Source organism: Mastacembelus armatus, chromosome 8 (assembly GCF_900324485.2).
Source record: "Mastacembelus armatus chromosome 8, fMasArm1.2, whole genome shotgun sequence".
Taxonomy (NCBI): Eukaryota; Metazoa; Chordata; class Actinopteri; order Synbranchiformes; family Mastacembelidae; genus Mastacembelus; species Mastacembelus armatus.
This window is the reverse complement of record NC_046640.1, coordinates 1,178,993-1,204,129: the sequence shown is the minus strand read 5'-3', so window position 1 is coordinate 1,204,129 and position 25,137 is coordinate 1,178,993. Positions and strand designations below refer to the sequence as shown.

General features: G+C 42.5%; 1 protein-coding gene across 1 annotated transcript; it reads right to left on the bottom strand.

Annotated features, from left to right (window-relative positions):
- Positions 1 to 704: 704 nt before the first annotated feature.
- On the bottom strand, positions 705 to 24,577 carry carm1 (coactivator-associated arginine methyltransferase 1). The gene is made up of 16 exons (XM_026325188.2): positions 24,343 to 24,577; positions 15,527 to 15,652; positions 13,898 to 14,004; positions 13,256 to 13,360; positions 10,712 to 10,822; positions 10,371 to 10,548; positions 10,113 to 10,203; positions 9,203 to 9,284; positions 8,331 to 8,416; positions 7,791 to 7,880; positions 7,520 to 7,657; positions 6,591 to 6,680; positions 6,367 to 6,479; positions 4,236 to 4,313; positions 3,317 to 3,385; positions 705 to 3,204 (listed from the first exon to the last, which is right to left on the bottom strand). The coding sequence occupies exons 1-16, from the start codon at positions 24,482 to 24,484 to the stop codon at positions 3,065 to 3,067; spliced, it is 1,746 nt and encodes a 581-aa protein (XP_026180973.1). The 5' UTR covers positions 24,485 to 24,577; the 3' UTR covers positions 705 to 3,064.
- Positions 24,578 to 25,137: the final 560 nt, after the last annotated feature.

The window sequence follows — 25,137 nt, the reverse complement described above, 5'->3', positions numbered from 1 at the left end:
TTTTGGAGCCGTTTCATTACTTTGTTCAGTAAACATCCTCCTTTGTTCCCATTGAAAATACCAGTTGTCCTGTTGGCTGCTGCTTTTGCTGCAGATGTGGAAAAGAAACTGCTTGTCAAATGCAAAGCAGACACCAGCTAAGAGTATATGCACATTTATCCAGCTAAGAAAGGCCTCTGGAGAGAGTCAGTCTGAAAACACTGGCTTAATGTTTCAGTAAGTATGAGGCAGATGGAGCTTTTGTAATATGTCAGACACTTGTTACTACATAAAAATGGCTTATGATTTAAATAGAGCTGATGTATATATCAAGCATTGAGTTCAAACCTTCCACTTACATCCCAGGTAATGGTGCAAATTTAAAGGCTAACAATGAGTTAATTTAGGACTCACACGTGTTGTACCAACCTGTTCTCAACAGAGAAATCCCTCAATACACCATTCCAGCACACAAGTTCTCTGGCTGTGTCTGGAGCAGTCATTGTCAGACAGTGAAAAAGTTATTGCTGCTTTGGTCAACACAAAAGTCTTCTGAATACACTTTTCTATGTTAAAAGGGGATGCCACTATTGACAACACAGAGCAATGTTTCCATGACAATGGGAACATGATGGCAATAGCTACCACATGGTAAACATCTGGGGGGTTCAATCTATGAAATACTACAACTGCTCCAGAATGTTTTCTTGAACACCACCACCACATTTAATTTGCTCTCATTTTTAATTGTTTGTCATGAAAGAAAAAAAAAAGATAACAAAAAGGTTAATCCTACAAAGAACGTTTCTTAAACTTTCTAATTCATAAATTCCAAATGAACCAAGTCCAACAGTTGTGACACAAAGTAATGCACATGTGTCAGTCTTTCTCTTCAGTGACTGGTGAAAGGGCACAAGGACATCGGGTGTGTTGGGGGTATGATATGTTGTAGGTTACACACAGTGAACTCATGAAGGGGGAGGTGGGTTGACCAAGCCAGTCACCTTCAACAAGTCTTTTTGTGAGTCTCTGAGGAAGTTGGGTAGAAAAGCTTTTTTTTTTTTCTTCTGGCAGCCAAGTTCCTTCTCCCAAGTAAATCAGAATAATCCGGCTCGACAAATAACAGCAACATCCTCTCAGATAGAAAGCAGGTGCTAGGTGAAGACAGTGGCCAATGGGAGCAGCAGAAGGTATGTTTTGGGATTACAGGAAGTGTTTAGCTTCAACAGAGGCATGTTTTTGGGGGCTGTGCCACTGGTCACATTCCATGCTTGGTATCAAGAATACAACAAATCTATGGGAGGCTAACTGATTGGCAGCCCTTAGTATTGGCTAACCTTATAGGCATCTATGCACTTCAAACAAACTGGTTGTCAAATCATGTAACACCAGCAGTTTGTAACTTTCTGAAACACAAAATATCACAAGAACTCCAACGTTACACAGCATGAAGGTTTGAAAACAGGAACTTGAAAGTGTGAACTTCACCTCTTGTTCTTCATTATTCACATAATAGTGTGACTTCTTCTGTAAAACCAGGGGCAACACCAAGCATTAAAAATGGTACAATTCATTGTGCTAAATTACAAAGACAGTTCTTGGAAGGAACAGGTATATGCTTGCTATTAAATCCAGTCTATTTTCTAAAAGATCCACCAATAAATTTCAGTACATTCAGTACAGAGATATCATAAGGGTAATTGCAGAGCAAGAAAATTACCTTTGTTCTGTCAAAACTCTGACAAAATACACTTCCCAACAACTCTTTGATTGGTTCTGACAGATGACACCTGACTTTATATTCACTTTGACCAGCGTTAAAGTTGGCCCCACAACAAGTATTAAGGGCAGGGCTTTTGATAATGCTGTGGGCAGACACTGACCCCAGCTATTATTGATCTAACAAAGTCTTTTTTGCACAAAAAAAAAAAAAAAAAAGACAGCATTGGAGCTTTAACAATAGATCCAATGACTATATGTAATGTGACAGGTGTCACTTGTTACAAAGCCAAGTTTAATGGAGTCTTATAGCCTCTTTAACTCAATAAAATAAAAACTGTTTTGGTGTTCTGGTCCACAACTTTACTGCTGGGTTTACTCTGACATCAATCTAACTTCCTGACACACATGATTATTTATCTCACCACTCAGCATGAAAGGTGACCAGTGTGCCATTCTACCAAAGCATGAGGCTGTGTGATTCTGCTTTTAATCAGACGCACACACTGCATAATAAGGAGAACATAGTTAGTTCATCCAAATTGTAAAAAGCTAACTTTGCTCATATTCCTTAGGGTGTCTAGCCACGTTGATAGATTCAGTTTTCTGATAGATCTGTCTTGCATAAAACCAAAGTACACATGGCATAAGCATGTTTTATGGTTTGTGGATTGTTTGTTTGAAGTGATCCTTTAAAAGGAACCATTTTATCTGGTTTAAGTCTTATTTCTTGAGTGAAGTGCAGAGAGGCCTTGTAGATTGGATCCGATATGAAAAGTGAAGGCGGCAGCTCAGAGATGAGTGTTGATGATAATAGTGTCCTGCTATACAAATAACAAGCTTCTGTACAGCTCTAACATAGAGGTGTGGAGAAGTGTGGGAACGGACTGATGCTGGTATCTGGCGACAAGTAGGTTCTTAGAGAAAGAAAGATTTGGGCAAACACTCTCAGGTTATCATGACACATTGAAGAAAAGGAGTGGAGGGGCAAAGAAATGTGGAAACCCAGCAAGGGGACAGAAGATATCTGCTGGACATCTCAGCTGTGCACATTTTATAGTCTCAATAAATCCTACACGGAGAAAAGGAAAAGGGGGTTTTCAACTAAGCAAGACAATAACCTGGACGGATATAGCGGTCGACCGTTCATAGTGATGAACTGAAGAGAGTAAATGAGGATGATGAACAAGGGGAGGAAGTGCCAGCACAACACTGGTTTTGGTATATCGATTTTGGCTGCATTTGATGGGTCAGTCAGTGTTGAAGGGTGGAGTTGAGGGGGCAAACTCAGGTGCTCCACTGGGAGGGGTAGGGGATCTGTCATGCGGGGCAGGGTGATTGAAGAGGTTTTTGCAGGCTCTTCATCTTAGCTGCCATAATGCATGGTGTTGCTGGGGATGACCATAGGTGAGGCCATGGAGATGGCAGCACCCCCCATAGTGAACTGGTTGGTGACAGGATAGTAAGTACCGCTGCTGCTGGGACCAGACTGGCCTGTAGTGGCTCCTGGAAGGAAGAACAAAGCACAGCATTTAACCTTCCCGCTGGAGATGACTGCATGGTGAATTTAAACACCACAAAGTGATTTCTCTGTTTGTTTCTGTGCAGGTGCACATACCCTGGACAATTCCTGTGCTCATGATGGAGCCCATCCTGGAGTGGGTGTGGTTTACAATTCCTGTGTTCACTGTGACCAATCAGAGAGGAAATCACAGTTACTAAAAACGGTTTTAGCTTTTTGCTTTATGTTAACATACTACATAGATGCCATGAATGCCTCCCACACTGTTACATCAGCAAAGTTAGCCCAAACAGTATAGTTTGTGACTGTCAAATACCTGCCAATCATAGAATAAAGTCTTTCTGTTAAAATGTTACACATGCTTCCTGCTGGAATTTTTCAGTTGCAAAGTAGTTAGTTATTTTACCTACATTCTGTACCCATAAAATCACATATACTATGACACTGATAAATGTTAACATAAAATACAACACAGCATACAGACACTTTATACAGATATACTGTGAATATGTACACAGGTGGTTTTTATCTGTCCAGTTCTTTCCTGTTGATTCTATTTATTAAGGTAAGTATTTGGATGTTTTAGCCTTAATTTAAACACCTAATGGGGCCTGCAAATCAGTAGGATCTATACACATTATACAGTATGTGTATTTTACACCCTGTTGAATAAACAAACAAAAAACAAAACAAAACAAAAAAAGTCAACAGTTCGATTCCTCCTGGACTGTAGCTGCATGTCATACCCCGTCTCTGCCCGATGTTTCCTGTGTGCAATATATCACCAAATACAAGCAAAATGCCCCAAAACTGACTAAGGACTGAGTGAGGTTGGAGTGTCAGATGAAAAGAAAAATTGGCAGAGCAATCAGCTGTATTTCACTGCAGCAGAAATACATCTCTTCTTATGGAGCAGAGTTGCTACAATGCAGTAGAAGGAAAATGGGCTCAACTATATACTTAAAACTAGAATGTTATTATTAACTTAAGAAATGCTATTGCGTTTGATTCATACCCAGGGGGATGAGGTTGTTGTGAGACACTGACTGGCCGCTGCCTATGACTGTGCTGAGGTCATAAGCTGCAGGCATCCCTGGATGTGGAGACAGGAAACAAAGCAATTAGCATTTAGCACACAATAAAAAGATGCAGAATCTCATTATTAATTTTCCCTTCATATAAATGTGCCCCCAGCAAATAGTCTCTTTCATTAAAAACTTCTTTCACTGAAGTTCTGTTCATGCGATTCTGTTTTTTGGTCCCTTAAGGCACAAGTGCGTTATTGAGTGGTTTCAGTATTCAGACCCTTTAACTTTTTGCACACTTCATTGTGTTGTTGATTTCACTGTATTGATTGATATTGATAAACCTGTCATATCTGACCATTTGTTTCAACTGGATATTTCTCCTGCTGTGTGCTGCATGTGTTAAAACTACAGAGCTAATTCTCATCACATTGTCCAGAATTTATATGTGAAAACAAACATTTAATCCATGTGTGTGTTGTTATCACAAACACACAGCTAAAAAAGACTGGCAGTCCTATATAGTCTACAGTTGTCTTTAGAAATTCACTAAATGCACCAGAGGAAATACAGACATGAGGCCTAAAAACATAAAGGTTAAGGTTGACATGGATCTCATGTCAGATAAAACAGAGTGTCTGCTCAGGTAGATACATGTTACTGTGTCAACTGACCTGAGAAGCGTAAACCTTTTACTGGACGACTGATTATCTGACCACATAACAGAAAAACTAGAACAAGAAGGCTCCACCACTGTCCACATAACAGTGTAAAAACTGTTTGATTATGAAAACTCCTTTAACAATCATTTTTATGGATTTTGTCAATTAGTTGTGGTAGCCATGGTTTTTATATAACTTAACAGCAAGGCACTCAGGCTCAATGGCCTGACTCCAATTGAAGCTCACCTCTGTTCTCTCTCTCCCCTAGTTTGTGCTCTCTCCCTCTCTCTCTGTTCTCTCTGTACCTTCTCCAGGTGTCCCTGGTCCTGGAGCTGTATATCGCTGATGTGCAGTTACTGGTCCCACCAACCTGCAGTGTCTATTTGTTGTTTATTGTTGCTGTTGGTTTCCCAACCGGTTGAGGCAGATGGCCGTCCAAACTGAGCCTGGTTCTGCTGGAGGTTTTTCCTTCCGTTAAAGGGAGTTTTTCCTCTCCACTGTCGCCAAGTGCTTGCTCATAAGGGATTTGTTGGGTTTTTTGTTTTTGTAAAGTGCCTTTAGATGATTCGCATTGTGATTTGGCGCTATACAAATAAAATTGAATTGAATTGAACCTCTCATCTTCCATTTATGTGCTGTTCATTTACTATGGTAAGCAAAGAACCTGGTAATATTATGCCAACCACATTCCTTTTAAATGTGAAAGTAGCACTAGGACCTGACTGTTATGGAATATTTGTTTGAAAAACCAGAGCCGTGTACAGGTGAGGTAGTTTAGTATAGAGATATAAGAGCATATCATTACAGATGCTTTTTTAAATGTAGAAAGGAGGACAGTGAAAGCAACACTGGCTATGATTACTGCTGTTCAAATCAGCAGTTCAATTTCTCATACCACTTTCTAAGAATCATATATAAGTAACCAGGTTATTTATGTTTCAAGCAAACATTATAATAAAAACTGATATAAATCATAATAACCCAAAGAAATCAGATAATCTAGCCTATCCAGAAATTCTGACTGAATTTCACTGATGTTGCAAGGAAGGTAAATCCAGGCATTTTGATCTAAGTAGCCTGTGAGCTAGAAATCCAGATGTTTAACACTGGATGAGATCTGTCAAAAAAATCTCAAAAAGGCACTGAAGGCATGGCTAAGAGAGTGAGTGGCCCACTCATCCACAATATATATAAAAACTGTTTTCACTTTTATGACAGAAGCAAGTAAAGCTAGCAAGTAGTTTTGCATGTGATAAAATTGTGCAAATTACAGCCACACAATACCTTACAGATAGAAGATGAAGGATGAATACTTAGTATTACCTGCTATCCTGAGTTTCTGCCATTCCCTGGCAATTTCCCCTATAATACTGAGGAGAATCCCTAATAGATAGTGAATCTGAAGCTAGGTGCCACTTGGAGGATGTGTTTTCATCTACCAATGTTTGTGTGTGTTCACCTGATACAGCCATTCCCTGACTCATGCTGTAGGCTGCCCCCGTGTTCCACATATTCTCAGATGGGGAGGTATAGTGTGAGCCAGGAGGGGGGTTGGGGGTGGTGCCTGTGTACCTGCAAAAACACAAGCACACATTCAACAGAGAGGCAGACAGGGGTCCCCATTTCAAGCCTAAAAAAGTGCCATCCACATACAAGTGTGTTTGCTGTCATTAACCAACTCACCTGAAAAAGGGGTTCTTCAAGTCCAGGAGGTTGCTGGACTTTGATCCTGTCTGGTCCACCTGGGCAACAATACTGATGTCGTAGCTTTGTCTGTTGGGAAGGAGATTAGTGTTATATTATTTGATGAAGTAAAAATAAAATAAAATTAAAAAAATTACATAAAATCAGCTTAGCTTACCACAAAGAATGCCAAGCAACCTGTGGACGCTCTAACAGCTTACTATGCCATGTCGGCCTGTGTATCATCCATTTAAGCACTGTTTTTTTTTTTTTTTAAGCATTAAAAAGAATGACTGTTTAATTTAATAAGAGACTTTAAAAATTGTGGCCACTAGATGTTCCAACATGAACATGTCAAATCAGGGAGTCACAGACTAACAGATGATACATAGACCGGGAAATAGTGGAGCAAAGTGAAGCTATATTATGTGATGATACAAAGGAAAATTTAAAAAACGGTTGGGTTCTTTGAGTAAAACCAAAACAGCCAGTGTGGTTAATATGGACAGAAATTATTACATAGTAACTGAGAATCTCTGAACATCCTTTCTCAGCAGTTGTTAGTGCTGTTACCGGTGCTGTTGCTGCTGTATGTATCCCTGCAACTACTGCAACTGCTATCCTACAGCAATGTCACTTGAAAAACAGTCTATAATTTGATTATGCTTTTGGCACATTTTTCATTTCCTCTTTTATATTTCTTTACTTTCTAAAGCGGCACACTTCCTATATTTTTAGTTTATTTGGAGTTAAAAATTTACAAAGTTTGCATGAACAATTTTCCTGTTTTTCTTCTGAAAGACTGTTGTCTTTGCCTTCGATTGAGATCCCAAGGGTGGATGTTTGAATTTGCGAGGACCACGTTACATTATTAAGCCACTGACCTGAAACAGGCACAAAGTGGACTGCAAGTAACATTGATGCCATACCTCTTGTTGGCCACCAGCAGTACAGTGCCTGATAGTGTATCTCCAGCTTTGGTGAAGAGGGGAGACTGCAGCAGACAGCGCACCTGGTACCAGTGGGTGAGAGGCTCTGTGGGTGCTGTGGACAGCCATACTGTCATCCTACAGAGAGGGTGCAGGAAGGGTGGTGGGGTGTGAGAGCAATAAAGCTGCTGATTACTAATTAAAAGTATTTCTTAAGCTCCAACACCCTCCATATGGAGAAACCATACATCTGAATAACTAGCTGACTTACACTGATCCCATGAAGGCCACATCAAACCAAAAAGCCAAGCCATGTACCAGGCCTGAGTGCATCATGTGGAACTTAAAGGGAATCTCTATCCTGTGATCCAAAAGAAAAGGCAAGGAAGAGAGATGTTAACTACTTTGGTATAACAGACATTTAATATACACATACATGAACGTGTGGACACACTCAAGTGAGTTTTCATTCCTGATGGGGACTTCACATTGACTTCGATTTACTTCCTGGAGACTTGCTTTAACCTTAACCTAATCCTAACCATTCACTGACCGTTAGTTATCACCATAAAAGTCAGTGATTTACATGTTGGGGAACAGCGTCTAGTCCCCACGAGGAGGGCTGGGTCCCCACCAAGTGTGTGTGTAAGCAGGTTTTGGTTGTTACAATGTGAATAATACCAGGTGGCATGTGCACACACACATGTGCAAATGCACACAGACACAGACACAGACACAGACACAGACACAGACACAGACACAGACACAGACACAGACACAGACACAGACACAGACACAGACACAGACACACCTGTAAAGATCCTCCTCTTTGGCCTCCAGAAAGTTGACTGTGTATTTGACAGATTTGGCCATCAGAATACGGATATCAAATGTGTCCTGTGAAAGGAGATCACAAATTCATCAAACAAGGATAGAGCACAGCAACAGATCCACCTTAAAGGAACAACTGTCCCCCAAACTAATAGAGCTCTGATTACCAAACTTAGTAATTGTCAAGTAAAATAATGAATCCACCAGTTCTTACACAAACCCGGCAGGCTGGTATCATCATGTAGGAAACATTTGTAAGAAATGGTACTCAGGTTTACAAATCAAAAAATAATTCCAAAATGAACTGAAACTACATTTCTAGACCATCTGTATACCTCTTGAAAGGTAAACCTCACCAGGTCCAGAAAAACAGTCCTGAGAACCCAATCCTACACTCAGATTTCCTTGCCCATTTGTATTTGCAGACATTTAATTAACAAATGTAAACTTCTGAGCGTACAGAGGGTACATCTAAATTCCCTCAACTACATATTTGTCCTTCAGATGCATCTTTTGCTTGAGTTTTGCCTCTACCCACATAAGATGCAAAGGAAGAGATGAGAGGACAAAATGAGTGGAGAAAGGAATTGTGGAAGCATGACAATCCAATCACCACCTGACTTCCAATAAAGGGACAGGTCTGTCCCTAAAAGACTTCAGCAAATGATGGTCTTGTGTATCCTCACTCATGGCTCCTCCAGGTAACCCACTTACTCCTTAGAGCAGGGATAAGAGCTTTGGAACAGTCTTTAAGATGATGGACCAAACAAACTTTAAGGTCAAGCAAGGATCAAGGAAAGAGGAATGGAACAAATAATTGGATTTGTCCAGTATGTGTGATGGATGACGTACCACAATTGGTTGGCGGAAATACTCATCCACTGCAGCCCCCCGGAGGGCAGAGAGGTCTACTCCATGGAAGGAGGGTTGGTACCTGGAAAACAAACAAACAAACAAAAAAACAGATTTGCTTTAGAATTTAAATGGTTTCAACATAATTAGCTCTAAAAAACTCAGTACCACTCTAAGGTGTTCACATAGAGCAACTATGAAATCACAACAGTGCTACACTGAACAAATGCACTATTTGTATTGAAGCTAATGGACACACCTGTAAACAGTGCAGGAGTCACACTCATTGCAGAGTTCAGTGAAAAGACATATACTACTTTAGAAATGACTTCTCCAATGAAAGACCAAAGTCAGGAGTCAGTTATAAGCACTTAAGTGGGCCTAGTCTGATTACCACTGTCCAAGTCTGTGTACTGCTTGATGCTCTGTCAGAACAGCAGATAGAAGCTCAGCAGTCAGTAGTAGAAGAACAGAGATCTCATGATATTCCCCTGAGTAGTAAAGGGCAGGTGGTAAGTAAGGGAAGTCAAAATAGCTCTGGCTACAGGTTCAGGCTCACTCACTATAACTATCAAACTCATTCTTCAACATTTATTACTACAACCATCTGGGCCTCCTAAGATCTACCCTTAATCTATAACAATTCTAATTCTAAACCTCCACCAACATGTGTAAATACAGGTCCAGCATCACTTGCTGGAAAACATCCTTGAAAATATTACATGGATTCAAGTTGCAAATGAGACAACATAAGCTCTCTAATGTCTTAAAAACGAAGAGCTGAGATGAGGATTAATTGTGGCCTGGTCCATGTCCCTACTTCAATTCAGTATTTTTGCAGTGTCTTTGAGCAATATACAATGTGAATAAATCAAGGTGCCAAGTTTCCCCAGCCTCATTCTCTCCTCACCAAAAGTTGGCCTTGGTGAACTGCTCCATGTAGAGCTGTTCATCTGTGAACGGGGCCAGGTGGACATCACCAATAGTGGGGAACATTTTACCTGAAACAGACAAACACACAATCTAGTGCCAGCAACTTGCAACATAGAACAAAATTTGGATTTTTCATAATGACATTCTACTGTGCCCACAGCCTTCAGCAGACCCTCAACCTCCATTTTACTATTTAAACTCATTATCCATTCCTCTGTGCCCTAAACCTTCTTACCGTTGGGTTTGAGGAACTTCTTGGCATGCAGGTAGCTCTCCAGCATGCGCTCATTGAACAACATGTAGCCCATTGGCTCTGAGATGATGATGTCAACCTGATCTGGCAGTGTCACCTCCTCGACCTTCCCTGGGATGACCACCACATGCTCCCCTAAACGGTTACTGTTCACCAGCACCTGTATGAAAAAAGGACATTGTTACTAGACCTAGGAGGCTTGCATGACTGGTAAGAACAAAGTGATGCTTGAACCAAGTGTCTCAGAGCATATCGACATCAGGTCACTAGTGTGTGTGTGTGTGTGTGTGTGTGTGTGTGTGCGTGCGTGTGCGCAAGCGAACCTCGGCATGCTGTGCCATGGTGCTGGCCTCCACAGCATACACCTTCCTGGCTCCAGCTTGAGCTGCAAAGAAGGAGAGGATCCCCGAGCCACAACCAACATCCAGTACCACCTGGAGAAAGGAAAAAAGGTAATATGACATCACTGCAAGGATTTCTATTAAAATGTTGAGCAAAGGTTGCATAAAGCATGGAGGGGTAACTGACAGAAAGAGAAAGGAAAAACAAAAAGAAATGAGTTTCAAAACCAGTAAAAACTGCTTATGAATGGAGTCTAATGGAGTCAGTATGTTTTCAAAACAACGTGCACTGATGTTACAGTATAATTGTGATAGCATTTAAACAGTAAGAATTTTATTAGATTTTCATGCGGCAGTACCATATTTTCTGGGCTATAAGTCGCACTGGAGTATAAAACAGCCTTGTTAAAAAAAAAACAACACATAAGTCACTTTTCTAACTATTCTAATTAACAGCGTCTCCTCTTCCTCTCTCAGGTTGTCTGAATGCTGACACTCTCTCCAAACTTCGTTTCAGCTGTAGACCTTATTACCTGCACTTTGAAGTCTGCAGTATAGCATTTTCACTTGTGTTACACTACGAGTTGGAGTTTAGCGTGAACATAAATGTTTTTACTTTTTCAGCAGTACAGTATTATCTTCAACTGAGTCCAGAGTGACCATAGACCATAGGTGAGAGTAGGAACGCAGATTGACTGGTAAATCGAGTAAATCCTCCTTCACCGCAACGCACCGGTACACCGACCGCATTACTGCTGCCAATGCCCCGATCCGTCTGTCAATCTCACGTTCCGTCCTTCCCTCACTCGTGAACAAGAACCCGAGATACTTAAACTCCTCCACCTGAGGCAGGATTCTCTCCCCTGGCCTGGAGATGGCAAGCCACCTTATTCCGGTTGAGTACCATGGCCTCGGACTTGGAGGTGCCGATTCTCATCCCAGCCGCTTCACACTTGGTTGCAAACCACCCAAACGCACGCTGGAGATCCTGGCTCGATGGAGCCAACAGGACATTATCATCTGCAAAAAGGAGAGATGAGATCCTGTGGTCCCCGAACTGGACTCCCTCCAGCCCCTGGCTGCGCCTAGAAATTCTGTCCATAAAAATAATGAACAGAAGTGACAAAGGGCAGCCCTGCCGGAGTCCAACGTGCACTGGGAACAGGTCTGTCTTACTGCCGGCAATGTGAACCAAGCTCCTGCTCCGTTTGTACAGAGATCGGATAGCCCTCAGCAAAGGGCCCCGGACTCCTGAAGCACCTACCACAGGATGTCGCGAGGGACCCGGTCGAATGCCTTCTCCAAGTTGACAAAGCATATGTGAACTGGTTGGGCAAACTCCCATGAGCCCTAGAGTACCCTCAAGAGGGTATAGAGCTGGTCCAGAGTTCCACGACCGGGACGGAAACCGCATTGTTCCTCCTGGATCCGAGGTTCGACCACCGACCGGATCCTCCTCTCCAGTACCCTGGCATAGACCTTCCCCGGGAGGCTGAGGAGTGTGATCCCTCTGTCACCTATGGTCATGAGCTTTGAGTCATGACCAAAAGGACAAGATCTCGGATACAAGCGGCTGAAATGAGCTTCTTCCGCAAGGTGGCCGGGCGCTCCCTTAGAGATAGGGTGAGGAGCTCTGTCACCCAGGAGGAGCTCGGGGTAGAGCCACTGCTCCTCCACATCGAGAGGAGTCAGCTGAGGTGGCTCGGGTATCTGTTTTGGATGCCTCCTGGGCGCCTCCCTGGGGAGGTGTTCCGGGCATGTCCCACTGGGAGGAGGCCCCGGGGAAGACCCAGGACACGCTGGAGGGACTATGTCTCCCGGCTGGCCTGGGATCGCCTCGGTGTCCCCCCGGAAGAGCTGGAGGAAGTGTCCAGGGAAAAGGAAGTCTGGGTATCCCTGCTTAGACCCAGCCCCGGATAAGCGGGGCTAAGATGGATGGATGGATGGATGAGTCCAGAGTGCTATCTAACACTAGTGACTACTTGATGAAATGACTTTAAATATACATATAAGTCCCTTCATTATATGAGTCGCAGGACAAGCCAGAGGAGTAAAAAAAAAGGGCAACTTAAAGTCTGGACAATACGGTAATTAAAATTTCAACATTTAAAGTTAATCATGAAGGACTTATGAGACGAATGCTACACCACATATAATGAAAAATTATGCCATGAGAGCAGGATAAAGTTGTAAGAAACAGTCTGCAATGAACAGAAATATATTGCTGTGAATGGAGAGGACAAAGGGGCAATTAATGTCAACCACTGAGAAACCACAGCTGTGTAACAGAGGTTTTCATGTTGAGAAGAAAGGGAATATATGTGCTGGTGGAATAAAAACGGAAGAACAGAGCCATTTAAAAATTTTTCTGGTCTAACAAAACCTGATCTGATCATGTGGCATACTGAGGAAGTGTGAAAACCTCATGAGGCTTTGTCACAAAATGCTAACCTCTAGTAAGAATAAAAAAAAAAAAAAAAAAGGTCAAGTTGCAGTTCATAAAAACATTTTGCCTTTGACCCTGACCTTGTCCTTGAAGTCTGTGTGGTTTTGGAGAATAGCCCGCTGATAAGTCCCTGTCCGAACATAGTCCTGCATCATGTTCTGTTGCTGGGAGAGGTAGCCATAAAACTGCAGAGAGACAAGAAAAAATATGAATATACTGATGTAATTTGTTATTCATATTAAGCTGATGTTGTACAAACCCATATAGTAAGTACATATACAAATACCTGGATATTCTAATATAAAATAATTGAGAAATGTATTTTCAAATTTACTGGTAATAGAAAAAATGTATCATAAATAATATTAGAAATGTTATTTTCAAACTGTTGCCCACAGAAGATTATTAGCTATTAAATCACTAGTTTCTTAGTGGTGTAGTGGTGTTGAATTAAATGGACTACACTGACCTACATTTGTGCTACGTAAGCTGTTAAGCTGAACTATGTTCTACAACCGATTAACCTATTAACTGTGTGGCCTGTAAAATTATGTGACCACGGACACCTTTTCTGCTGTGAATGTTTGGTGTGCATTCAGCTATTTGAGGTACTGGAAAAGGTGTGTCCACGTTTGCGGAAAAACAAGCAAATGTTTGTTGTCTTTAAAGGTCTGGGGTTGTTCTTGTGCTGTGCGGGACAATGGGATGTGTGTTCCTGTCACCTGGAAGTACTGTACAGCAGAGGATTCCTCTGTTCTGTCAGTGAAGACTGAGCGCTCACCAACTTGCCCACGACAGTTCTTCAGGAGGTTATAAAAAGACTGAAAGTCTGAAGCAGAGCAGACATAAATCCCTTAATAACAGGTCACACTGCAATTTATGTTAAACAACAAAATATATATACTGTGCATATATGTGCCACTTGGGATGCAGGATAGGTGAAGATGAGCGTAAAATGTCACTGCTCAGTAGTAGTAATAAGATTTCTGGCATGCACCAACCTAAAATAGCATTTATGGAAGTCAGAATTCAATCAGATGGCATGCTGAGATCCAACTTAACCTGACTGACAAGGTCCTCCTTAAAGATAAACATCAGTTTGTTCTTTCTGAGATGGAAAAAAATATAAGCAGCTATAAGACCAGATACAGATGTAACATTCTTCAGTCTGCCAGTGCATGAATCCAAACATATTTGTTTGTGTGGGTAATATTAGCAAGTAAGCACATTTAATGGGATTTTTTTTTTTTTTGGTCTTTGTACTGAAATAATAAAATTTCTCTACATTAGTGTTTGGTGCAGGAGGGCAGTGCACATCAAGATGAGACCTCATGGGATGCATCAGAAGTTAAGGTGTCACATGAGATGTGCGAATATTTTTCTTGTTTATAGAATGCCCATGGCCAAACATGGCCCTATTCAATTTTCAACTCAAACTGTCATGTCTCTTGTAATCAGGGCATGCATTTTATCATTTGCATGCATATACAACACAGGCCTCAGGGAGGGATGAGGCAACGCTGATGATGACTGATGAATGATTGAAGCCAATCATCTGGAGAACAGCGCTTGTCTGCTCCTCTTTATATACTCCTCTCCTCTGTTTATTGTTGCTGTTCTTTTCTCTCTCCTCTATCCACTCACCCCAACCAGTCGAGGCAGATGGCCGCCCAGACTGAGTCTGGTCCTGCTGGAGGTTTTTTCTTCCGTTTAAGGGAGTTTTTCCTCTCCACTGTCACCAAGTGCTGCTCATAAGGAATTTGTTGGGTTTCTAGGTAAAGTGCCTTGAGATAACTGTATTGTGACTTGGCACTGTACTAATGAATTGAGTATAGTCTACTTTTGTTACTCTAAAGGATTTATTTCATCAGTTAAAGCAAGTCACAGTCATTCTTGTATTCAAATGTCATTGGGGGAGCATCATGCAGTCCTGGACTGTTGAAGGCTGCCACCGTGATTCCCTGAAGGCATCAGCAACAACCTGAGCATCCACATATAGACGAACCACCTCACATACTCACTCCTATGTGCAATTTAGAGTCACCAATCAACTTGACATACATGTTTTTGGGCTGTGGGAGGAAACTCCACACAGAAAGGCCCCTGATGGGTTTCAAACCAGGAACCTTCTTGTTGAGTGAGAGGCAACAGTGGTAACCAATAAGACACCGTGCTGCCCTAATGTGAGATTATTATTCATTTTTCCAAAGCAAGATATTACTTCTTCACTGCAAGCTGTATTTTTTCCCTTAAGATGATGATCTTTGGCAGAAAAGGTATTATTGCCATACACTATATGTGTTATGTACAGTGTGCAACAGTCTCATTGCATTTAAGTGTTTTGTGTGTACCTGCAGGTGAGGAGAACTGCAGCAGGACGCTGTTGCATCCCAATGTGATGATAAACGACTGCTTCCCCACGCGGCTGCACTCCGTCTCCCTGGAAACCGAACACTTGAACACACTTGCTTCCTCTCCTGGAAAGAAAGGGAGGAAATGGAAAGTTAGGACTTCTTCTTTTGCTTTCGGCTGCTCCCTTCAGGGGTTGCCACAGCGAATAATCCGCCTCCATTCAACCCTATCCTCTGTATCCTTCTCACCCACACCAACTATCCTCATGTCCTCCTTCACTACATCCAAGAACCTCCTCTTTGGTCTTCCTCTAGGCCTCCTTCCTGGCAGGTGTAACCTCAGCATCCTTTTACCAATGTATTCACTGTCCCTCCTCTGAACATGTCCAAAACATCTCAATCTGGCTTCTCTGGCTTTTTCTCCAAAACATCTAACATGAGCTGTCCCTCTGATGTACTCATTCCTGATCCTATCCATCCTCGTCACTCCCAGAGAGAACCTCAACATCTTCAGCTCTGCTACCTCCAGCTCTGCCTCCTGTCTTTTTCTCAGTGCCACTGTCTCTAAACCAGACAACATTGCTGGTCTCACCACTGTCTTGTTCACCTTTCCTTCTTGCTGACACTCTTTTGTCACGTATCACACCTGACACTTTCCTCCACCCGTTCCAACCTGCTTGCACATATCTCTTCACTTCTTTTCCACACTCTCTGTTGCTCTGGACTGTTGACCCTAGGTCCTTAAAATCCTCCACCTTCTTCACCTCTACTCCCTGTAACCTCACCGTTCTAGTTGAGTCCCTCTCATTTACACACATGTACTCTGTTTTACTGTGGCTAACCTTCATTGCTCTCCTTTCCAGAGCAAACCTCCACCTCTCTAGATTTTCCTCCACCTGCTCCTTATTCTCACTACAGATGACAATGTCGTCTGCGAACATCATGGTCCACAGAGATTCCTGTCTAACCTCATCTGTCAGCCTGTCCATCACCACAGCAAACAAGAAGGGGCTCAAAGCCGATCCTTGGTGCAGCCCCACCTCCACCTTGAGCTCCTCTGTCACCCCTACAGCACACCTCACCACTGTCTTACAGCTCTCATACATGTCCTGCACCACTCAAACATACTTCTCTGCCACTCCAGACTTCCTCATACAAAACCACAGCTCCTCTCTGGGCACCCTGTCATACGCTTTTTCCAAATCTACAAAGACACAATGCAGCTCCTTCTGGCCTTCTCTGTACTTCTCCATCAGCATTCTCAAAGCAAATTCTGTGGTGCTCTTTCTTGGCATGAAACCATACTGCTGCTCACAAATGCTCATTTCTGACCTCAGCCTAGTGTCCACTACTCTTTCACATAACGTCACTATATGACTCATCAGCTTTATTCCTCTGTAGTTTCCACAGCTCTGCATGTCTCCCTTGTTCTTAAAGATGGGCATCAGTACACTTCTCCTCCATTCCTCAGGTATCCTCTCACTCTCCAAGATCTTGTTAAGTAGCCCAGTCAAAAACTCTACTGCCACCTCTCCTAAACACTTCCATACCTCCACAGGTATGTCGTCAGGACCAACTGCCTTTCCACTCTTCATCCTCTTCAATGCCTTCCTCACTTCATCCTTACTGATCTTTCCTCTTTCCAGATGACACACCAAGTACCCTCCTACCTGTTTCTCTGATCACTTTAGCTTTAGCTGTCCAGTCATCTGGAAGAACCTCCTGACCTCGCAGAGCCTGTTTCAGCTCCTCCCTGAAAGCCACACAACACTCTTCCTTTTTCAACTTCGACCACTTGGTCCTCTGCTCTGCCCTTGTCCTCTTCATCTTCCTCACCACCAGAGTCATCCTACACACCACCATCCTATGCTGTCTGGCTACACTCTCCCCAGCCACTACTTTGCAGTCACTGATCTGTTTCAGGTTGGAACGTCTGCACAAGATGTAATCAACTTGTGTGCTCCTGCCTCCACTCTTACATGTCACCCTGTGCTCCTCCCTTTTCTGGAAAAATGTGTTCACTACAGCCATTTCCATCCTTTTTGCGAAGTCTACCACCATCTGTCCTTCTGCATTCCTGTCCTGCATATCAAACTTACCCATCACTTCCTCGTCACCTCTGTTTCCTTCACCAGCATGTCCGTTGAAGTCTGCCCCAATCACCACCCTCTCACCACTAGGGATACCCTGAATCACCTCATCCATCTCCCTCCAGAATTTCTCCTTCTCTTCTAACTCACATCCTACCTGTGGGGCATAACCACTGACAACATACAACATCACACCTTCAACTTCCAGCTTCAGACTCATCACCCTATCTGACACTCTCTTCACCTCCAGAACATTCCTAGCAAAATCCTCCTTCAGGATAACTCCTCCTCTATTCCTCTTTCCATTCACACCATGATAAAACAGCTTTAACCCTGCTCCTAATCTATAGGCCTTGCTACCTTTCCACCTGGCCTACTGAACACACAAGATATCCACCTTTCTTCTCTCCATCATATCAGCCAACTCTACTTTTCCCTGACAAAGTCCCTACATTCAAAGTCCCTACTCTAAGTCCTACACTCCTGCCCTTCCTCTACTCTCTTTGCCTACAAACACGCCTTCCTCCTCTCCTTCTTCGACCAACAATAGTCCATTTCCACTGGCACCCTGTAGGTCAAAAGCACCAGTGGCGGTTGTTGTTAACCCGGGCCACAACCAATCCAATATGGAAGTCATATTTATGATTTACGTTTGATCTGGCTTAAATTTTACATCGGATGCCCTTCCTGACACAACCCTCTGCATTTCCCAGGACTTGGGACCAGCACATGAAGCCATTGGATTGTGCCCCCTTGTGGTTGCAATGGAAAGTTAGGACACCACAACATATTTACATATAGCCACTGTAATTTCCAGAAAACTGTGTGTCATACAGCATTTAAAATGAACTTTTTAGTGGATACATTTAATTGGGTTCCCCTGATGATATTTGGGTGCCAACAAACATGAACAATAGATGATGGAGTTTGAATAAAACAGTACAAGTGAACAGGCACAACTGATTACTCAATGTGCTATTTCAGCTCTAATAAATTTTTTTTCTCATGACTGTTACCATTATCTTGCTGTTAGTCACATTTGGCCGGACATTTCACTTTCACAGCCTGCTCCCGTGTGGGAGAGCTGAAAACAATGCAGCCTCGGCTTATCTATCTCCCTCCAATGCTCACACACCCACAGGTACTGAAATTTGGTCTTTTAAAAGCGCTTGAAAAATAGCAGACTAATAGGAATCTATATGCAACAACCAGACTGCCGGACATTTTTTTTAAACGTCCTAGGTGAGGTAATTTACACATACTGATTGTATGGCTGTTTCCCCATTCCAAGATTTGCATTTCCATTTGCATAGATTTCTGTTTACACAAAACAGCATGAATAGAAAGTTAAATTACATCAGAGGGAAAGGACACAGCTGCTGTTCTATATTTTATTGCTGTCAACAAATTCCATGAAAAGTGCAAAACCAGTAATGTGTTTGTAGCTCTCAGCCCCCAGTCCACCGGCTTCTAGTAAAGATGTAAATCTTGAAAAAGCATGTCACAAAAAAGGCTCAGGAATTTTCCAAAAACTGCATACTGTAGGTTTCAGCAAATGTTACTCAAACAGGAGCAAACAGTGCATTTGTAGGGGACAAAAAAAAACAAAAAACTGTGGCTATTAAGGCGGAATGAGGGTATGGTGACCGTCGCACTCGGCACACATTAAAAAAAAATCAACACGGCCAATCTCACCAAACAGCTACTGTATCTGGGTTCATTTTATCAGATGGTGTGGTGATTATAAAAACAAATTTTATCTGCAACAACAACGTGGTTCTCATGAACGAACCTTTCTCCCTCCCGTATCCTTGTGTGGGTATGTGCGTCACTCCGTCTCTCTCTCTCTCTCAAATCACACACACAAAACTAGTTCTGCAGTCAATTGTCAGTAATTACAAGCATTTATTGTTTATACTTTCACAAGTGAACTTCAGGTTAGGGGTGCAAGCTATCCAGGCAGAAATGGACATAATACAGAGAAAAGACCTCATGCTTTAAATAACTGATCACCTGAGCTACTTAACTGTAATTACCAGGTATAATAGTTGGCAGGCAATCTGATCACCAATTGGCACCATACTAGCAGAGCAGAACCACATTCATGCTCCTGCTTCCACCCCTGACTCTGACCTTGTCTGATTGGTTAGAAAAGCAAGGCTGGCTCAGAAAGTTCAGAAGGGAATGTCTCTGCACTGCTGTCAGGTTGTACAGTAAGTCTGGGTCACTGGAATCTTTGTTAGCACCTCTCCACATCAACATACCCGGAAAAAAGTAACAACAAAAGTTCCACACTGTAGCTTTAAGTGATCAAGCCGAGGTGCTTAATGCATGCCACATGCGCACCACAAGAAAATGTATTTTATATTACAGATTCACAAATCTCTATTGAAAATCTGTTATCTTCTTGATTAATGGTGGCCTAAATAAAACAAATCAATGACACAAAAAAGTGTGTAAGCTGACATGTTCTGACTGACGTTCCTGTACCAGTCAGGTAGCTCACAGTAAAGAGTGTAGTGTAAAGTAGCTCCTCCAATATTATAAAATAGTGATAATCTAGTCCAACTAAGGTTTTGGTACCATAGCACATTTTACTCTGCATAGTTTCAATACTGTGCAGAAACAAGAAGTAACAACTGGCATAAGGTTAAAAACCTTAATGGGGTAACCAGTCAGTGGTGGTTCGAATCTTGCTGCTATAATGCTGTATGTTGCACGTCTCCTGCTCCGTCTGCCTCGTCGCCATTAATTAACAATTACAAGGCAAAAAACATTAATGTTGTACTTGCAGATATAATGTGCTTTTTTTTCAGAAATCAAATGTGCAATTTTAACAGCAAAGGCCAAAAATTAATAATGGGGGGGGGGGGGGGGGGGGGTCATTATGAGTGAATAGGATTCTGGGGGACTGACAGAGAGAGAGATGAAGCCTCACAGATTTCCATCTGTAATACTACCCTATGCAAACACTTGGAAAGACCTCTTGGCCATGCAGCAGGCCCAGTACAGAGTCATACAGAAGCCTAAACTAATCCAACATCTATGAATGGATTACGAGCAGGGATTCAGTTTTAGAGTGACGCATGTAATGGAAAAGAAGCTGATCATGCATCTCAGTTCTCCTCTCATCCACTTACACTGTTGCATAAGTGACAAAAACACTGGGTAACATTGTGAGAAAACATTTCAGTACAAACACAGATGCCTCAGGACTGTTTGCAGGTGATTTATTTGGGGGGTGGCACTGTTGGTGGACTGTGTCTTTCAAACACCACCTCCTCAGCTTGTAACACAGACTTTGTGTTTGTTTTATCTGAGACAACCCTGTTGACATATCTACGCATCATCATGGCTATTTTCTCAGATTTGAAAGCTTTTTGAGAGTCACTGAAGATATTACAACTGTTTTAACAGCCTGAGTAGTGCTGACTGTAATTTCACTGAAATATGTGTAAAATTTGCACATTTCCCATTTACTTACTATGCAGAATATTTACTATTAAAGTAGACATGTTTCTGACAGAAAACAAAACACACCTGGTCAAAGAAATTAGAAAAATCTAGAGTTCTACAGCTTTTCTGTATTTCTGCCCTTCTCCTGTCAGTGACAGTATGAGTCTCCTGTCCTGACAATACTGTGAACACTGATTCAATCAGTCTATGACTAGGACTGATTGTTCACTGTGCTGTTTCCTCTTCACTGCTGTCAGTCACTGACAGATGAGATGATTTGTTCTGCTGCTCTACATCACTGTTATGCAGTGGCTTCAGAAAGTATTCAGACCCTTTGGCACAGTGGGTTGTACATCTGGAGTGATACTGGCACAGTCCTAATTGTGGTCATGTTTGCTTTGGAGATTTGTTTCCTGTGCTACTTTGCAAAGTTGAAGTTGAGTGACAGCCTAATTAATGGTAACCTGAAAATCAGATTGTTCTTATCTGCAAATTCTGTTTGTTCACGAGTTACTAAATCACACACTAAGTCACATTTCTTAAAATATATACATAACAATGAGTTGTTGAAATATATATTTACACACTGAAGTAACAGCAACCTACTAACTCTGACACGCCTTAGTTTCTAAGCTTCCAGTTTCTCTGCTTTTGTACAATGCCAATTAAATAACTGGATACAATTTTTCTTTGTCTCTATTATTTTCTACATAATATATTAGAAGTGAAAACATTAAAATTATGAAATAATTCCATTATACAATTATGGAATAAGCAAAAACTTAAGATTCCTTAAAGAAGCCACTTGCTCTGCATTCTCTAAACCAGCACCATGACCTATGTTCTTCCACGTACTGACTTTCCTACACACTGCACTCCAACTCATCCCAAAGCATCTTAGCTGGGTTTAGATCAGACCATTTTGGTTGCCAGGTCATCAGATGCAGCAACCCACCACTCTATTTCTTGGTCACATTTCCCTTACAAGGAAATGTACTTGGGCCAATTTCCCATTGAAAAACAACCCAAAACCCCAAACCAGTGGGGATGGCACATCGCTGCAGAGTGTTGAACAGCTGCTGTCAAGATGTGTCAGCTACTTGAACTGTGTCAAACGCTAATGAAGGATCTCGTGAAATGCTATTAACTGGTGCTTTCTGAGGCTGTCGACTCATCTTCTGCAGCAGACAAAACTCTTGACCCTCACTTTCATCACATCATTTGATATTTTTTTGCAACTGCACTTGAAATTTTCCAAACTGATAGACAAATCTACATGTCTTAAAGCAATGATGGGCTGTTGCATCTAATTACCTAATAGCTCTTTCCATAACATAACACTGGTCGTCCACTAGCACTACTTTGGCACAACACAACTTATTGTCTCAAATGCATTAAGGTAACAAGAGACACCACCAACTATCTTAGAAAAAGACAGCTGTTCACAGAAAACCATTCCAGATGACTGCCTCAGCGAGACTGTGGTGAGAATGCAATGGTCTGCAATGTTGTCATCCATGTGAACTGTGGCTGCTATGAAAGATCTAAAATCTCACATATTTTGCTGTAACTCTACTTTGCTTGTCAAGAGTCTGCTGCAGAAGATGAGTCGACAGACTCAGAAAGCACCAGTTAATAGCATTTCACGAGACCCTTCATTAACATTTGACAGAGTTCATTTAGGTTCTTCATGATTTCCATGTCTTAATCTACTATACAGAAAACACTAGAAACAAAGAAAACCACTGATGTGCCCAAACTACTTTACTGATAGAACATACATTAAAGTTGGCAGATTTTGATTTACTGACAAAACAACAGAATTGCCACAAAAAGTTAGATCAAACCTTCTTGATTTCATATATCGTCTTTATGCGGCATCTTGCTTTACGTGTACTGAATATACTGTTTTAGCATGCACTCCCGTGGACTAAAAAAATCTATTTAAAATATTCACGTCCAGAGCCAGTGAATACTGAGACAGCACCCAAACTGCCAGACGCCACAGAAACAGCCTGACTTTACAGCAGCGTGGCTGTGATGATGAGTTACCTCAGTAGCATTGTATCTGCTGTGTAACCTGACAACAGCAAAGTTTGATTCTGACCTACCATGTCAGAAAATATTAACTCCTCTGTATCTGGCACACTATGTTCATTCACACTGTCTGCAAGTTTCACTGAACTAAAAAGCAGCCAGTTGATGTTGGTATAAATGTCCTCAGCAGCAGACCAGAAGCCATTCTCTCTCACAGCCTTGTCCGATTCATTGACATGCACTCTTTGATGTGGCTACAAGTCTTCAAACATGGCTTTAACAATGACATGGCTACTTTCCACTGGATTTGCATGGCCTATCTTCTCCTTTACTTTTAGGTTGTTAATCATTAGTTTTATTTTTACTAGGCCTGAGAGCGAGATTCATCTTTTCGTGATTCCCTCGGTGCTACAACTTGAAGGAGAGTTGCTCAAAAGTCCGCAATGAATGCCTCTAGAAAATGCGTGCGTTTCTTTATGTTCAGCCCCAGCAGAGACGGGCCGGCAGCGGGACAATCCGTCGAAGAAAGACCTGCGGGGCTGCTGCAAGCACAGGAGGGGGACAAGGCGCCAGGGACCCGCTATTGTTCCAATGAGAACAAAGATGAACGCATACATAATGAGGGCCCGGACTCGCTACGCCACCTAAACACCAAGCCCGTTTTTTTCTGCCAAAAGAAAATGCCTAAAAAGTTGGACATGCTCTATGAAGAAACGCGCTACTGGCTAAACACAGAAGCAGCCGCTGGTCCGGAGCGCAGCGCACAGCCCCGATGCCCTCCGCTCCAAAACAACCAGAGGAGCTCATTTGCAGGCTGAGGTGCATATTAACACCGCCCGGCTCTGCTGGGGACAGCACGGAGTAGGTTCACCTCAGAGCCGCCGGGCACGTTCAATGTGGCACGATATAAAACGTCAGACCGTGTGATGCCCGTTAGCGCATTGTTTACCGAGCATTACGTTACGACTCAGTCACACAGGAGCGGGGCAGGAGCGGGGCAGCCGCGGGAGCTGCGCTGTGTCCGCTGCGCTATATTCATACCACGCTCTCCAAAGCCCGGTGCCGGAGCCCAGCAGCTAAAGCTAAGAAGCCACCGCAGCCACTGGGCGGCCAAAATGCAGGGCTCCCTCGTGACAGGCTGAAGACGACGCGGTTAGCTTTTTGTGGCTAACGGGTTAGCTGCATGAGAAGGGCCGACTGCCCGACGAGCAGCTGCACCAAAGCCCCACTCACCATTGGAGAGATTGAGGAACGCGGCGTCTTGTGTGGTTTTCACTTCCAGCCGCAACGGCTGCTGCTCCGAGTGTCGCTGTATGTCTCCGTTCGCGTCTCCGATGGACAGGAGCCGCACGCCGGGGAACACCGATACCGCCATCTTCGATCTGGAAGTAGAGAGAGGTCGGAGGCGCTCACATCCAACCGCGCACTTCTCTCTGCTGGAGGCGGACTAGCACCGACACCCGAGCCGCTCCAGCAGCGCCACCCGGCGTCTGATCGTGATTATTGCGTAAACACGGCTTGGATACGTCATGATTACATTTGTCACATTTAAGATATCTGTAATGTATCGATGACTGTCATTACAGATATCTGTAATGTATCGATGACTGTCATTACAGATATCTGTAATGTATCGATGACTGTCATTAAAGATGTCTGTAATGTATTGTAATGATAGTTATCAATACATTACAGATATCATAAATGAGTTATCGATACATTACAGATATCTCTAAAGACAACTTTCATCAAAGATATCTGTAATGCATTAACTGTTATTTAAGATATCTGTAATGTATCGATGACTATCATTTAAGATATAGGTAATGGATCGATGACTGTAAATATATCTGTAATGTATCGATGACTGTCATTAGAGATATAGGTAATGGATCGACGACTGTAAATACATCTGTAATGTATCGGTGACTGTCATTAGAGATATCTGTAATGTATCGATGACTATCATTTAAGATATAGGTAATGGATCGACGACTGTAAATACATCTGTAATGTATCGGTGACTGT